General features: G+C 39.8%; 1 protein-coding gene across 1 annotated transcript in view; it reads right to left on the reverse strand.

Annotated features, from left to right (window-relative positions):
• Window positions 1–16,711, reverse strand: part of RALGAPB (Ral GTPase activating protein non-catalytic beta subunit) — a 70,215-nt gene that overhangs the window by 27,678 nt on the left and 25,826 nt on the right. The window contains exons 10-19 of the mRNA XM_030963179.1: window positions 14,271–14,472; window positions 12,723–12,890; window positions 11,824–11,938; window positions 11,440–11,587; window positions 8,854–8,918; window positions 8,559–8,691; window positions 6,401–6,534; window positions 4,343–4,525; window positions 2,198–2,349; window positions 411–598 (exon numbers count right to left, since the gene is read on the reverse strand). Of these exons, the coding sequence (XP_030819039.1) occupies window positions 411–598; window positions 2,198–2,349; window positions 4,343–4,525; window positions 6,401–6,534; window positions 8,559–8,691; window positions 8,854–8,918; window positions 11,440–11,587; window positions 11,824–11,938; window positions 12,723–12,890; window positions 14,271–14,472 (1,488 nt within the window). The remainder of the gene's footprint in view (window positions 1–410; window positions 599–2,197; window positions 2,350–4,342; window positions 4,526–6,400; window positions 6,535–8,558; window positions 8,692–8,853; window positions 8,919–11,439; window positions 11,588–11,823; window positions 11,939–12,722; window positions 12,891–14,270; window positions 14,473–16,711) is intronic.

A 16,711-nucleotide genomic window follows, 5' to 3' on the forward strand; every position in this document is an offset into this window, starting at 1 on the left:
ATGGTGCAAGCATAAAGGAGACATACTAACCATATGTTAAGCACTTTTCTCTATCAAGTTTCCTATACTACTTAGATTTTTCTTCTTGTACGAACAAGGATGTTTCAAAGCGCAATGCTATTACTTCACCCATTATTTCAATGGCAGTCAGCAGCAAGAATGTGATCTAACTGGCTGAAAGACTTGGACAAGCGCATAAACAATTTGGGTAGGCTTGTGCACGTTTCATTATCACTGGCAATAAAGTTATTCCCAGCACTTCATCCCAGAGCAACACTCTGCTCTGTGTGCCCACCCACAGCCAGGAAAGCCCCTGAAATGTGAGAGAGACACTTGAAGTACCTTTGTTTTGTAGCTCTGTACAGAAAGTTTTAGCCTGAGAAAGAAGGACATGGGAAATCTGAACTTACTCTGTTCATTCCCTAGAGGCTGCTCCAACATGGCCAGGATGACACTGTTGTCCAAAACAAAGTAACGGAAGCTGTGCTTGTTTATGGTAGGGAGACGGGAATATTTAATTAACGTGGTTTCATTCACCAAGCTGCAAGGAGAAGCAGGACCACTGGGAGAAGGAAATGCTCCAAGTAACTGCATAATGCTGCAAGTGAGAAAAAAGTTGAGAGTTATGTTAGATTAGGTGAACTGTTCCACCCAAGCACAGACTTTCACTCAGATTCTTCATCTGTATCTTGACCTAGCAGTTACATTATCAGGGCACATTTGCCCTCACCCATTAGGTTGTTTTAAGATAACCAGCACCTTCAGAAAAACATGCATGAAAACCTACAAAGAAGGGTACTCTGTCTTAATAGCTTTATAACCCAGGTTATAAAGAAGTTCATCCTGTAGGCATTCTTTAAAGCATGAGAATCTGTACCCTTCCATAGCTTTATGTTCATTTTTAAAACATTATTTCTCCAACCAGCCATTCTTTAGCCCTTTCATATCAACAAGCATGACAGACATGGCAGTGCACTAGTTAAAATTGCCTTTGCTTTCTTCAAGTCCAGATTACAGTACCTTAAAACCCTTTAAGGGGTTGGCAGCCTAAAAGGTCCAGGATCACACAAGCACAACTATCACAGAGTGTAATCTTCCCTGGAAGAAGGTCTCCAGGTGGGGTCCAACAGTGCCCACCTCCTTGGAGCCACAGCCTTTTTGAAATTGTACAGGGTCTCACTAACACTACTAGAAATTGAAAATTTCTATGGCAGCAACAAGTAATCAGAGTTGTCCAGTGTCAGACTGAAGTTCACACAATCCAGGTCAGGATGTTACCACCCTTAACACCCAGAGCAAAAGTAAGTCTATTGATTGCCCTCCCCACACACTTCTCCACTTTACTGTGAAAACAGTTTCATCTCTCTAAATAAATACTTTCAGGCAACAATATGGATTTGTCCACAAATTCCAATGAGTAGTTGGAATTTCCAACTTTTACTTGGAAATTACACAGTTGTTATAACTAACAGTAATGTTCATAACAGTTGGATTCTAAAGCAGAGCAAAAAAGAAACCAGCTATTGCCTTTTGCAAAGTATATTTATCCTCCCCATCCTCAATCTGTCCTGTCTGCCACTGTGCTGTTCAGCTCATAACACAGTGCTTTCCAACTTCTCTGGAGCAAATCCCAATTTTCCTCTCTGTGCTTCCCTTCTCCAACCCACACGTTATCTGTTACTGCATTTCCAGCAGAACCTCTCAAATTTATTAATCAAGCCCAACGCTGTGGGCAAGAAGCCATCCGATCCTGCTCCAGCATACGTGTGCTGCATGTGCCATTCCCTGCTGTCACAGTGTCTACCAGTTTCCTCAACAGAGTGGGGACAGCATATGCTGTCAGGCTGAGGAGAAGAGGAAATGGGAAGACAGGATCACTGGGGTAAGTGAAAGAGAGGCCTGGCTAGGAACAGAACACCATGGCTGGAGGAGGGTCTGGGTTTTGCTGTACAAGGAAGAGAAGAGGCAGGAGGGGAAAACAGTGATCAGAGGGACCTGTTTTCTGTAAACACCTGCAAAGGGAGGGGGAGAGACCTAAGGCAGAGCACAGCCCTGCCCAAAGGGCAAAGATAGGGAACTTCTGCCTAATTTCTTAAACACTCTTGTTGCATCAGGGACCACCAGCTGCAAACTCCCTGTTAAACACTCTCAGACAAGGCAATACTGAACATTAAAGGTGCTCTGACAAATTACATACCAAGTCAGTGTAGCTTCAGCAGCATCCTTCACTCGCATGGATGCAGGGTTTGGTTCCTTATCTCCTTTGTATTTGACCTCCTGTTCACTGTTTTTGGACTTACTCCCTGAAATGCCCAGCTCCACAATCTCCAGGACCTCTTTTAAACAATCCTGAAACACAAGAACCACACTGAAGCAGAAACACTTGGGTGAATACATCCAAAACCTCAGAGAAACAGTGATATATCATTAAGTAAAAAAACCACTGCTTGTAATATGAGTTCTTTATTTAAAGGCAGAGGATTACTCCTACACTGCTAAAATAAGATCATGTTTGCTATAGAACTGGTATTTTTTCTGTTTATAGATGGGTACTTATATTATCTATTTATATTCTAATGATAAAAAGTGCTCTGAATGGATAAATACGCACAATGTATTTCATTGCACGAGGACTATTATGAATGCAACAGAAAAATGTAAACATACTTTAAGAGATAATACATGTATTTCTAGGACACTGCAGAAGTTTTAACTACTAAGCACATTAAGAATGAACTCACCTGGAAAGCTGCAAGAAATCCTTTTCCAAATTTTTCAATTGCCAACATCATTAGTAAAAATACATTAGTATTTCATTAGTAAAATACATCATGGTATCCAATTCACCAAGAGAAAAAAAGAACATTCTAAAAGCTTCAACAAATCTATTACAGGAGAAGCCAGCACTCAGTAGACCTACAGATATGACACACCAGTGCTGTGCAGAACAAAATCACCCGCTGAAAATATTCAGATTGCTACAACAAAGGTTTGGATATCATGGCTTGAGCTACAGAATAATAAATAAGTGATTAAAACTGAACACAATTGGTCAGGTTGTACCACCAGAAACCAGACAGATTTCTGTGTCTTGGGCTTTGTTCTTCCTTATATTAGGTGTTGATACAGAATAAAAGGTGAAGAGAAAAATCAAAGTCCTCTAACAGAGTAAAATTTACCAGCATTGAGCTGAAAAGACTGGCCACAAAGAATTGCAGCATGAGTTTACAGAGTAGCAATATAGCATGTGAAATTTAAAGCAACTGTCAGAGCAGGCACCTGGGAAGCTGCATTTTTAATACTTGCAAATGTAGGGAAAGGTTCTCATCTGACTATCACGACTCAGGAATGAGCTACTCAGTGTCCAGTACATAATGCACACAGTATGTAACATTATCTCCTTACAGTGGTAATTGAAATAAAAAAGACCATAATGAAATGGAATAAAGCATTATGCAACTGACTAAACATAACCTATGCCACATCCAGGGAACCTATCCTATCACAGTTACCTACTGCCATGCCAGTACTCCAAAGCACGTGCAGAAAGCGTCTTTAAATGAAGTTCTGCTTGTGGGTTTTCAATCTTCTTTTTTCGAAATATATATATTTTTATATGTTACAGAATAAACAAAATATAAAGATATGTAATGCTCTATCTAAAAAGATAATAAAATATTACATAATACATATATATCTACTATCCATAAAAACACAGAAAGACCACTAATTTGGCTCTGAAAGAGACAATAAAAATGTGCATTCAATTTTTTTCATTTTTTATTAAACAACAGGGCAGAAGGCAATCGAAAACATGTCTCTCATTTCCTACTCTTCTCAAGCTTCCCAAGTAAATTCCACCTTATATCGAGATATGCTTTGCTCAGTTTCCAGAAAATTGGTGAAAGAAGCTCTGATTATCAAAATATTAGCATCAAAGGAATTCTGTTAAGCCTAGAAAACGCTTTAGTCAGGTAAGAGCTGAGAAATGAGGAGAGTCATGGCTACCTGCAGCAGGTAGCTATGTGATACCACATTCATTTGTATATTTCTCTTTTGGTTTTCTCCAGGTTTCTTTTCTTCTCTCTTTTTCCAGTTTTACAAAGCAAGAAGAAAGATTGAGACATTCCTACAACTATAAAGGTAATTTTAAAGCCAAAAACTGTATCAGCAAATAAAGATCAGGAATTGAAGTTCAGAAGTGTTTTGCACAGAAACTATTTTTGAAATTCTTAAGAAAGCTAAGCAAACCACACTGTTTTAAAGTATTGAGAACAGACAGGTTGGGCACAAAAGGCATTTCAGATGCAGCACTCCAAATCTGTCCATGGGAGACTCTGACCTTCTCATCCAGCATGTCGGGGTGCTCCGTGAGCCAGACGCAGAGGCACTGGAAAGCTGCCACAATCATGGAGTGCAGGTCGCGCGAGTGCAGCGGGGCCGGGCGGCTGCACTGGTACACGATGTAGCTGCACACGGAGCTGATGGCGCGCTTCTGATCCGCGGGATCCACCGCCACCTTCACCTGCGGCGGCAAGGGCGGCAGTGTGAGAGTTCCTCCACAAATATCTCAGAGACAAAAACAGTTCTTGAAAACATTTCTAAATGCAGTTTTGAGAAACAGCAATGAACTGAGCTCTTTTTTGATTACAGCTTAAAATTGCAGGTAAAATTATTTAACAGTGATGGATATTGAAACTAAAAGTAAAGAAATGCTGCACTGAGGTGTGACCACATTGCATAGCTTGGTTTCAAAGAGCAGGAGTGGTATCTGCTCTTGGCTGGGTAAGAAAGCAAATGTGTGCTGAATTCGATTGGTAAGAAACCAAATGTAAGCTGAATTTGCAGTATTGAAACTTTTTCCCCACAAATGCCTCTTCAGCTCTAGCAACCCATTCTGTATCTCCAAGAACCCACTCACTGCTAACTCTACCTTCCACAGGGCTTCATTCTGCTCAAGTAACTTTCCCCTAGATATATTCCCAGGACAATATCTTTCACCATTGGTAAAAGGAACAAAAAAGCCATCCCTGGACAAGCAGACTGATAAAAACCCCATAACCTCTTCCCCAAAACTCACTGCAAACACCTCTCTCTGCTTCTTTACCAGCTCAGGGCTGCAGAGAGCAAGGCTCCAGATGAGGTCAGGAAACAGCACAATGAGCCATAAGGACCTGAACCGTAAGGCTAAAGAACTTTCTCTCTTATTCATGGCTTGTGACTCAGCACAGGAACAGATGGATTTTTCTACTCTGTAGCATCTGACCGTGCTTATCCAAGCAGGAAGGTGGATGGACTTGCTATTGCCAGCACTGAAGCCTGGCAGGTGTATACCACAAATGGGAGTGACAATTCAGAGCCCCACGATTTTAGCTAGGACATCCTTCAGAAGCTCGTGATCTACAGCAAACACAGTCCCCTCAACGTAAGCTTATGAAAGGCAGGTTTGTGAACCAACACTCTTGCAGGAAACATTTTGATTTTTGACTTTTCTAAGTTCCACTAATAACTGCTGAACAGACACAAGACAGGGGAACAACCCCTACCTGAGAAAGGCTTTGGGACCTGTCACCTCCAAAGACACATGCAGAACAAGTCCCCACAGTAGTTCAGTAGGAGGAAGTGATCTATTTTTTCCCACTTTGTTGTAAAGGGGAAATGTATTCCAGGGCAAGAATTACTTCAGTTGCATGAGAATTATACATAGACTACAGTATTTAACATTAACCTGGGAATACATTTGAAAAGATAATATATTTCCACATTCCCAATCCTGGAAGAAAAAAAAAACAAACCAAGAAGACCCTGGCTTAACCACACAAGCTGCAGAAAGCCCTGGTTCTGTATGGTGCTCTATAAGATCCAATCATACATATTAATTCATTTCAGAACACTTTCAAATACATTCTTCAGCTCACACTACTGCAGTAGTGAATAAACACCAGTCCAATATAGCTCAGTGCTGACTTAATGCTCTAAAAACTGCCTGAGACACACATTAAAAGAGATCTGTTGAGTTCCTGAGGGATTATGACAGGAAATGCTGAATTGTCACACCAGGTTATAACGGCTGCTCTAAGTACACTTCCTATTAGCAATACACTACATTTTATCCAGCTCTAAAAACTATTTCCAAGATGAGAGGGAAGAGGAAAAATAGTACAACAGAAGTTTCAGCTAAAAAGTATTCCCAGGCCACATGCCCTTTGAGCCACAGTGTGTTTACACTGGGAGAAAATTACCTGCAACAGCAGTACTGTTTCCTTTTAATTTCCAAACAGAAGAGTTGCTAACAAACTCAGCCACAGAATCTGTTTTGTGCCATGACTTTCACCCAAGGCAGCAGGACCAGAACTACCCTGTGAGAAGGGGCCAGAGCACACCAAGCTGCATGTCTCACCTTTGCCAGTCCAGAGAGCAGCTCCAGGGCAGCCAGAGAGATACTCATGTCCTGCCTCCACTGGGAGTTGAGCCTTTGGGTTACCAGGTGAATGCTGCGGATCAGCAATCCAGCAGCTGTATCTGTATGAAGAGCTAGGATATAACCCCAAAACCACACACCACAGGGAGGGAAAATAACTAAGCATTAGTGACAAAAAGCAAAGCACAGGCACAAGGCAAAGCAGACACAATACAGACATAAAATAAACCCTAACCATCTTGAAACTGGTTGATGCCTTTTGCACAGGCTAACTCCCTCACATATTCTCCAGGCATTATACAAACCCATTCGGACCAGCTAGCTAAATTTAATTTTTTAAAAGACATTTTGAGTAATCCCAGAGCTCAGCTGCATTTCAGCAGCAGAACAGCCAGCTTCAGGTTTTGCTATTGTACTTAAATTGTCTGTCATGTTATGTCTTTTAGTCTCTGGAAAATACATGCTTTGGTAATGTATATTAAACATTAGTAGTTGTCCTGAGGAAGTAAGGAGAACACGTCATTTCAGATACCTGTATCAGAAGTTAACCATTCTATCCACACCTAATGTTTATCAAAAGCTAACCATTCTATCCACACCTAATGTTTATCAAAAGCTGCACTAGTTCAATAGACACAGATAACAAAAGAATTAGTGCTAGAGAAATAATTCTTTTTAAACTTCTATTTTCTTGAACCTTTAACTGAAAATTAAAAATGGAAAACATTTTAAGTATCAGTTGCTCTCACTTCAAAATACTATGAAACATAAATACTATTAAACATAAATACTATCCGAATTTGTTAAAACTGATGTATGCAAATTAATGTCAGAAATAAAAAAATGGTCTATGACTAGTTATAAAGAGACATGAGAACTATGACAGATAAGGCATATGCTTCCCAAAATTTAAATTACTTTATTTAACACTCAAGAACTATGTCCAGTGTCATACCAGGAGCAGATTCAGGAGTTTACTATGGCTAAACAGTAACAATAGACCATCATGTTTTCAATTTTCTCTTGTTTGGAGCATCTAGTGGAAACACTAATTCTTTTCATAAGCTCATTACAACCTTACCTTCTGGGCACAGGAAATTTTAAAAATCCAATAAAATGAATACACTACAAAAATATATTTCAAGTTATGTCATGGTATGAAGACTGTAATTCAAATATTTAGAAGATTTTTAAAATCTTACAAATGGGTATTTTTACAAGCACTCATCAATGAAAACCCACATAAATTAAACACACAATTCAAATGGTGTGCAGAAAACTAGCACTTTGATAATTTCAAACAAGCATACCCTTGGGAAAAGGGAAAGCACCAACATGTTTATATGAATTCCTAGAATATACTGAAGTCTTTCCTGATAATCTCCCTCCTCTGGCTATTTACAGAACTAGATAAAAAAACCACCACCAAACATTTTTGGTTGGTGATGATAGAACTGTCACTCTAGGCTACAATATAATAAAGGTGATTTGTTCTCACATTTAATTGGCCAACATCAGTTAAACTGAAGACCAAAGGAGCAAATGAAATTTCAGGATCTTGACAGTCAGCCAGCTTACCACACACAGATTTAGAACATGGATTTTACTACAGAGAGTCAAAAATGGACAGTACAAGACATAGCAAACTAAAGTTAATTACTAAATTCTATTGTTACAGCGTATGACATATCACAAGCCTCCTGCTTACTTGTTCTACAGAAGTCAGAGTCCCTGGAATGTTCTTTAAATATGGTTTAAGAAAAGGTGCTGCAGAGGTCAGGAGAGTATTTGGAATGCTATCAAAACGAATGAAGTGATTAATTTAAACTTGATGTACATGTATCTCATTCTTGTTGACAGAAATTAGGTATCCTGAAAACCTAAGTTAAAGTTTGCAAACATCTTTTTCATAAGCTTTTACATTCTGATTTTGAAAATGTTTATAGAGTCCTTCAGTAGGGTTAAAACAACCACTGGAAGGGCACATATGAATGCAGACTTGCAGCACACAGCTGGGCTATCCCCCTGGCTCCAAACACCTGGACACATTAATCCTTTAGCCAGAACTGTTACAGAAAAACCCAGAAAACACCAAGCTGGTATACCGTGCCAGGGTTTTCCAAAGAGCTCTCCTTACCATAATCTCTCAGGAGGGCCTGTGCTGGCCGCTCACTGTCAGGTGTCGTGGGCTCTGTGCTGCCACCGCTTGCAGTGCTAATGCCACTGTTCGTGCGACTGTGGCTTTTGAAGAGGTTGTTTTCACCACCATTCTGCAGAGTGAAAGGCAGTTTAGAGAGATGAGAAAATTTCTGAGTTCCCCATGCTCTCACATGCAAAAGACCAAACCTCAAGATGCTACCCGAGCCCCTTCCAGTAGCAAGTGAGGAATGCATTCCTTCTGAAGAAGTAACTTCATAAACAAAAATACTCACTGTTTCCATCTGACAGCCAATGGCTTCTAGCAGTGCTGAATCCTGAACAATATTTAACATTGCACCTGCAGAATCAGACAGAAGAAGGTAACTATGGACTACAGAAGAATTCACTAATAAAAGTCACCAAGCAGCACAGAAAGTCTAATGTAGAGGTTTGCAGTCCAGTCTTATAAAATCTCTTATTAAAACACACTACTTGCTTTGAGCTTAGCCACTTGAAGCAGATGAAATTTGAGACAGAGTATAGTTTCAGCTATGCTAAAAATGCCTTGAACAGAATCTAAAAAAGACTGAGAGGGGATCTCGTCATTACACATCAATATCTCAAGGTGGGTGTCCAGAGGATATTGCCAGACTCTGTTTATGGTACCCAGCAACAGGGCAAGGAGAAATGCACAAACTAAAATACAAGAAGTTCTACCTCAACATGAGGAAAATGTTCCATCCATGGAGGGTGGCAAAGCACTGGAAGAGGCTGCCCAGGGAAGTCACGGAGTCTCCCTCTCTGAGGACATTCAAAACCCACCTGGACAGGTTCTTGTGTCACCTGCTCCTGCTGACTCTGCCTTGGCAGAGAGTTAGACTGAATGATATCCAGAGCTCTCCTCCAGCCCCAACTCTTCTGTGATAGGTCTGTCAAATTCCTCAGTTTGGAAGGATTTTGGCTTCACAGAAGGGCTGGAGTAGCTCCTTGTCTCACATCAGACTGTGCTCATTTAAAAACTCAGGTTACCTGCTTGGCAGCATCACCTCCAGATGATGAGGGAAGCAGTAAGGACATGGACCTGAAACTGGCTGACACTGGCACGTTTGGTGGCTTCAGTTTAAATTTTCCGCCTCCTTCCCCTGTCTCATCCATCAATGAACATATAGGAAAACACAACTTACTCTACAAAGGGAAATGACTGGACAAGGGGGAATGTTTTCACACTGAGAGAGGGCAAGGTGAAGTGGGATGGTGGCAAAAAATTCTTTCCTGTGTGGGTGGGAAGGCCCTGACACAGGCTGCCCAGAGAAGCTGTAGCTGCCCCATCCCTGGAATGGTCCAAGGCCAGGCTGAACAGGGCTTGGAGTAACCTGGGCTAGTGGAAGGTGTCCCTTCCCAGGGAATGGGGGTGGAATGCATGGTGGAACGACATGAGCTTTAAGGATTTTTTCCCAACCCAAATCACTCTGTGATTCTATGAAATGCACCACTTGCTGCCAAACATTTACTGGCAGATGGAAACAAACCCTGCTTTTTTTTGAGAAGCTGGTGGCACATGAGAGAATTTCTGGCTAAAGTGGAGATTCATGAATCCCCTCCAGCTAAATCCAGCAGGAAATAACTTCACATATGGAAAAAGGAGCTTAAGAGGAGGATTGCAGGGCAGGTGAACCGGCAGGAACTAGCATGGGAATAATAATTCCCAGGAGAAAAGCCATTCCAGGTAGAACAGCTATCCAGCTGGCTGCAGATCAACTCAGTGTGGAGGGGCATAGGACCACAGGGGTGGGATTTAACAAAGCATCACCCTGAAGTGTCAGACATAGTACTGGAGGTGGGACAACTCAGGGGCACCAATGCTCTGAGAGTCTCACTTGGCAACCACAGATATTCTCACCCTTTCACAAGCACTGGGTGCAAATTATTCTTTCAAATTATTCTCCTCTAGTCTTCTGCAAGAAAAGAAACTGCTTAAACTATTGGAAGATAACCTTCCAAAAGTCTTTGCAGACTTGGATTTGTTTCCTTTCCTTTAGCTATGCATCATTTTCTTGCCCTCCCCTGCTAAGCAGGTAAACTATCTGCCTCCCAGAACAAGGCAGACACTCCTCTCACACCACAAGACTGTTGCCTTTTTTTAAACAGACAAAAGGAAAGTGGTAAGGGCAAGAACACCATCATGTTGAAAAAACCACTTCTAAAAAGAGAAGAATAAGGGGGGACAAGTAAGAATAATAGGCATGTACATTTGTACTTATCTGAAAACACACTTAACTTGACAGATTATGCACTATCCAAGTTTTCATCTTTTGCTTCCTTTCTGAGTATTCAGCATAATGTTAATCCACTCACTACTTTGAAGAACAGTGTGCTAAACTGTGCATAGTGCAGCTCCACACTCTATTTGAAAACTTTTGGATTTTATCTGGGGATTTACACACCACTAAAAAAATGTCATCTGTATTTTGCCAATATTGGATGACCAGTCACCAATATGTCAATATGTTTCTTAGGTTTAACCATGCCAAAACCTAAGGTTTTCTCTGAAATCCATTAATCAGGAATCCTTCCTAAAATTATGACATTTTTACCTACTTCCATTTCCAGTTATGACTGACTTTCTGTGCTAGAATGTGCTTCACTCTTGCTTCTACTTTTCAAGTACTACTCCACATAAAAAGGGAGAGATTAACAAAAATGAGAGGCTTTTTAAGATGTTTTCATAGTATGAGGGAGATTACACATATGACAACCTGCCAGGAATTTAAACCTTCTTCTTGCAAAGCAACACATCACTAATAACCCATATTACCCCAGGACAGACTAAGACAGATATTTCTATAATACAGTTAATAAAATTAAAAAGCTGAAATAACCTAGTATCATTTGAGTGTTGTTGGGATCAGTTTCCGTTTGCAAAGCTCCTATAAGGATATTCACAAGCCTCAGCTTCAAGGACAGGAATGTTACTGGTTTATCATATGCTGAGCTTTCATCATTGCTGAATTTCCCTTCCAGGACAACCTGAAGAAAAAATACACCTATTTCAGTATCAATTAAAGATCATGTCAGCAAGGTTTCAAAAGCCAATGTTCACAGCACACATTGCTACTGACACACTGTAATATGGTCTTACTGTTTCACATTCAGTGGAAGAGTTCCAGTGCTAAAGAAAACACGCAATACAACCCACAACCCATCCAAATCCCACTCCCAGGGAAAGAAAAATGGAACACAAAACACAGTGATAAATGTCCTACCTCAGACTTTATTGTTCCAAAATGATGAGGGAGAGGCAACAGAGACAGCAAGATGTTAATAGAAGCTCTTCTTAGCTCTGTGGGGTTTACATAGATTTTAAACTTTGAGAGTTCTCTGAAAATCAAAGCAGCAGACAGTTAACCAACTTTTCACAAGAATATGGAGCCGAATGCAACTAAGTTAATATCAAATATACACCCACCCAATGGTCTTAAGTAATTTGCAGTATGCAATGTAGCTATTTCTTTCTAAGACCTATCCAAAAGAAGCAGCAGCTCAGATTTAAGCCCAGGAGATAAAGAATGCTTTTTGTCTAAATGCCTAACATCAAAATGAAACATGGTACCAAGACATAACACATACATTGAAGAAGGCATGGAGAGACTACTCTTAAGTGCCTAACTTAGCAAAACATTCAGCAATCTATAAAACTCTGATAAGAACCTACTCCAACTTCATCAGTCTAAATTATCAACTTTTCCATTTAATGATGCATAAGATTACTTATTTATTGAATACACTGCAACAACAGCCAGTAATTAATATCTTGTGAAAGTTTACTTTAAAATCAATAGGCTTTCAATATATTTTTGACATATTTTAATATATTTTCCTATTCTTAAAGGCACCGCTTTGCATCAATGAATATGCAGCTAACAACTCATATATTTAATTTAAAATAAGTACGTTATTGCTTTAAAGAAAATGGCATTAAAGAAAACGGCATTAAAGAAAACTGAACATTTAAGCTCATACAGTGTTGCTATTATTACCAGTGAATACACACACACTGTGGGCCCTACATCGCAGAATTCCTTTGGTGAAACTATGCAGGAATGACAAAAGACAAATACCTCTCAACATCTCTGATAATGTTTATATAGAAATGGCAATTTACCTGTCAGGTAAAATAGTCTCCAGAGCCGAAATGAAGTAGGGAACCACAACATCAATGCCTTTCAGGTCACAGCAGAACAGAGGAGGGGAGTTTAGAATAACACTGGCAAGAACCGGGTGGCAAACGAAATCTGCTATCTGCAAACCCTGAATTAAAAGCATGTAAAATCTGACAAAGAAAGATAAGATTTAATTATTTGCACATAAAATCATCAGAATCCCACATGATTCTGCAGCCACTATTTGATCTTGTCTATATAAAATAGAGTAAGTTTCAAAAACAGAGCTAGGAAACGTTCATATAAATCTTTCCCTATGTTACTTAAGCACAGGCAAGCACACCTGAGCAGCTTAATAAACCTTCACAAATGACAGGTATTTCATATGAAAAGCGAGTGCAGCACAGTTTTACTGAAATCTTTGACTTGTTACAACACCCAGACTGGGGGCTGAGTAAGCACAATCAGCTGGTTACTAAGAGTGGATCACCTGCTCTCCACTACTCCCTTCCTACATAACGGTGGGAGCAAGACCTTGATTTTAGCTCACCAATACAAGAAAAATACTGTGAAACCTTGGGGGAGGCAGTGGACAGAACAATGGACAGAATGTCAGGACAAGACACACTGATCAGCAATTTGGAAAACAAGACTAATCTTAACCATCGTAACCACTTCAAATGAAAAAGCAAGGGCAGAAACCCAGCTACCCAGTTAGCTTCTTTTGCAGGTTCTTGTTAGAGAACCTTAATTGTTTCAAAGGTCTTGCAGACACAGAGGAATCCCACTGACTGGCCAAGAGAAATATGAACTATCTATACAAAAAATACTACAACATCCAAGAAATAAAATTGTTCAGTCTTCTGGGAAGCTTTAAGGCCATCTGGGACAAATGTACTTGAAAAGTTTGAGAGAATCATTATTTAAAATTGATTCTCTGCCTCTAGCATTTGCTATTGTGTGTAATAAAAAATTGTGAAAAAGGTATATTATGACAGGCAATACTGCTTCATTTTCTCAAAAATAAAACTGAACACAGAGGTAGTTCAAACACAACTGTTTCAAATAATGGGATATCACTGCATTTCAATACTCAGAGGGTGAAAGAAAAAAGCAACTACAAAAAACCAAACCCAGCGATGTGGTATTTGACAACACAAGAACCTTTACAGTCTAATAAAGTGTACAAAGTCTTATGCCCGCACACTTATTTTTTCCACCTGAACAATATTCAGTGACAAACTCAACAAAAATAAAAATAGAGGAGGCAAGAAAGTGCCAAAGAAAGTGTTCCTTCTAGCTTGAAGCACTTTAAGGTACTGTCCTTCAACTGAAACTTGAAGAAAACCCAGTGAAAAGCAGCATCATGAAAATGTGAGAAGAAAACAGTGCTGGGCTTAGCCAGGAATCCCACCTCCAGCCTCTGTAAGCCAGCTACATGTTTTTAAACTGGCAACACAAGATTCAGACAGCAAGTGAATGCTATTCACTGGGAATTAGTCTGCATCATAAAGTTACACCAATAAAGCAACTGGAAGATAGGTTAGTACCGGGATAGGTAAGCTGGTAATATTTCCTCCCCAGTCTTCTTGCTACAAAATATCCTACACAGTGTCCCGCATGCCTCTGCCCTTCCTGCTTCATAGTTGTCTGGGAATTCACTTGCATCAAACATGGGGTTGGAAGCCATAGTGTCAGTGGACATTTGGGATCCTTTCCGTCGGAACTCCACACTAGCCTGCGTTGCTATAGCTGGGAAGAGAAAAAACAGCGTTTCACTGTGTGTGATAATGTACAGAATAGGCTCATGGGATCCTGGACACAAAGATCAAGTCCAATTTAGTAGTTAACATGAAGCTATTAGTTCACTGCATTTGAGCCAGTGCCTCTGTTTAGGAAATATTTGTGGGTGTACCTAACTTGTTCACTTCATAAGGATGACAACAACTGACCTTCATATCCTAGAGACTGTCCCAACTTTTTCCTAGGAAGAGAGCACTTATATCCAATACTAGTTTCCTACCCTTCTTTCTCAAAGGGCAAGGATCTGCCTCACCTGGTTCTGGTCCCCACAAAAATGAAATGCCACCTCCCCTTGCTCTCTTAAAAACCAAAAAAAATTTTCGATGGTGCCATTACTATTGACCGCCAAGAAAGTGCTTCACTTCCAGCCAGCCAACTCATCTCATGCTGCCCTGAATACCTAGCGGCTTTCATCCAGTTTTGTTGTACAAACATACTTATTAAAAAAAATTTAAAAATTTTAATGCACCGTATGACAAAGAGAAGGTTGGGAATCCCATTCTCCTAATTTGGTCCCTCTCCTCACATGATCACTAAAACTGCCAAATAAATAAGAGAGCCTCCATAGAGCACCTACCATGGGCTGGCCATCTCCTGCTCCCTTATCCTACAAGAAGCTCTATGACCCTCTCAAAGGGTCCTGACCTGGTTCCGCCCAGCTCTGTGCTCCCTCCCCGCAGGCCAGTTCTGCCAGTCCACACCACTCCAATCCATGTCTTTCTGGAGAGATTTCTGGTCTCCCTTTCACACATTGGCATTGTGTGGATACAAGACTACTTGCTCTGTTGCCTACATCCTGTCTTCCAGGATAGCTACCAAAACAAAGTATATACTACACTCAATGTGATTTTTTTTTCAATTGTTTTTCCTCTTCCTTGGACAGCTTTGCTCTAGGATTACTAACATCTTACAGAGTGAGTTCTTGTTTTTAGCTAAGACTAGATGGTTTTCCAAAACTTTTATAAACTACAAAAGCAAACAGCAGACAATGTGTACTCCTGACATAATTACACCTATGTGTTTCTACCAGCAAAAGAGAACTTCTCCTGTCTCAGCTCTGGGACACTGGGGAACAGCAGGTTCACAGTCAGCTTTGCAAACAAAGGCATGTTAACACTTTAGCAGTTGGAATACCAATAATTTACAGATAGGGTGCTTTTTTGTTTTATTTTAAAGGAAATGTCTTAATGACAAGTGCCTACTCCTAATTTTTTGTTATCAAATTCATCGTTTAGCCTATGTTTACCTCATAAATTTTCATTGGCGTTAAGTAGAAAATAAGTAGAAATCTTTATGCATCTTCCCATGAGCCATTTTTTGTCCTAAATAAGCTATCCAGCAATATACTGTAGTTGGAAAAAAACACTACATGCACAATGCATACAAATCAAACACTAGGTCTGTAAAATAAGCTTTAAGTAAAAAAAACATGGTTAGTGCAAAGTCCTGAAATTCATGACATGATCACAGACTAAAGTACAGAAAAGATGGGTCTGATTCAGGCAGATTAATTTGCTTTTGCCAACAATCCTCCCCATTCAAAAACACACACAAAAAAAATTACTTGTCTTTTTCAAGTAAAAGTGCAAAAGCTACAAGAGACAATGAGAATGAATTTACAAATAAAATATGGGATTATGGAAAAAAAAAGCATGACCGCAATTAAGGAAAAGCTACTGGTTCCTACTTACAAGATTTATAAGAAAGAAGAATTTGGATAAAAGATGCTGCAAGATAATAGAAATAAAATGGAAACAAATCAAAGGACAGCAGTAGTTATAAAATACTTTTAAGATGGTGAAATTGTAATATAAGTTAAGAAGCTTTTAGCTTTCTAAAAAATAGATTAAAAGCTTTATGATACAGCAAGCTTGTTAAACACATAGGAAATTGGCATACAGGTCCAAAATTATGGTTTTGAAAGTATCATGCAAAACAATGAACAAAAAGTTACAAAATACTACTAAAATTTAGAGCTGTTCATATCAACATACACCAGTTCTTTAACAGAAGGTATTAACCCTTCTCAGCTCACAGACCTGTCCCCATGCTGCAGTGCACTTGGAGCATACACCAGGCTATCCTAAGGCTCCTCTGAAATGGAGTATGTCTCGCAGAGGGAAAATTACTTACCTGCAATCTCCTCACAGCAGCACTCCTCCTTCCAAACCAGGAGTTCTCAACGGTA

Source organism: Camarhynchus parvulus, chromosome 20, assembly GCF_901933205.1.
Source record: "Camarhynchus parvulus chromosome 20, STF_HiC, whole genome shotgun sequence".
Taxonomy (NCBI): Eukaryota; Metazoa; Chordata; class Aves; order Passeriformes; family Thraupidae; genus Camarhynchus; species Camarhynchus parvulus.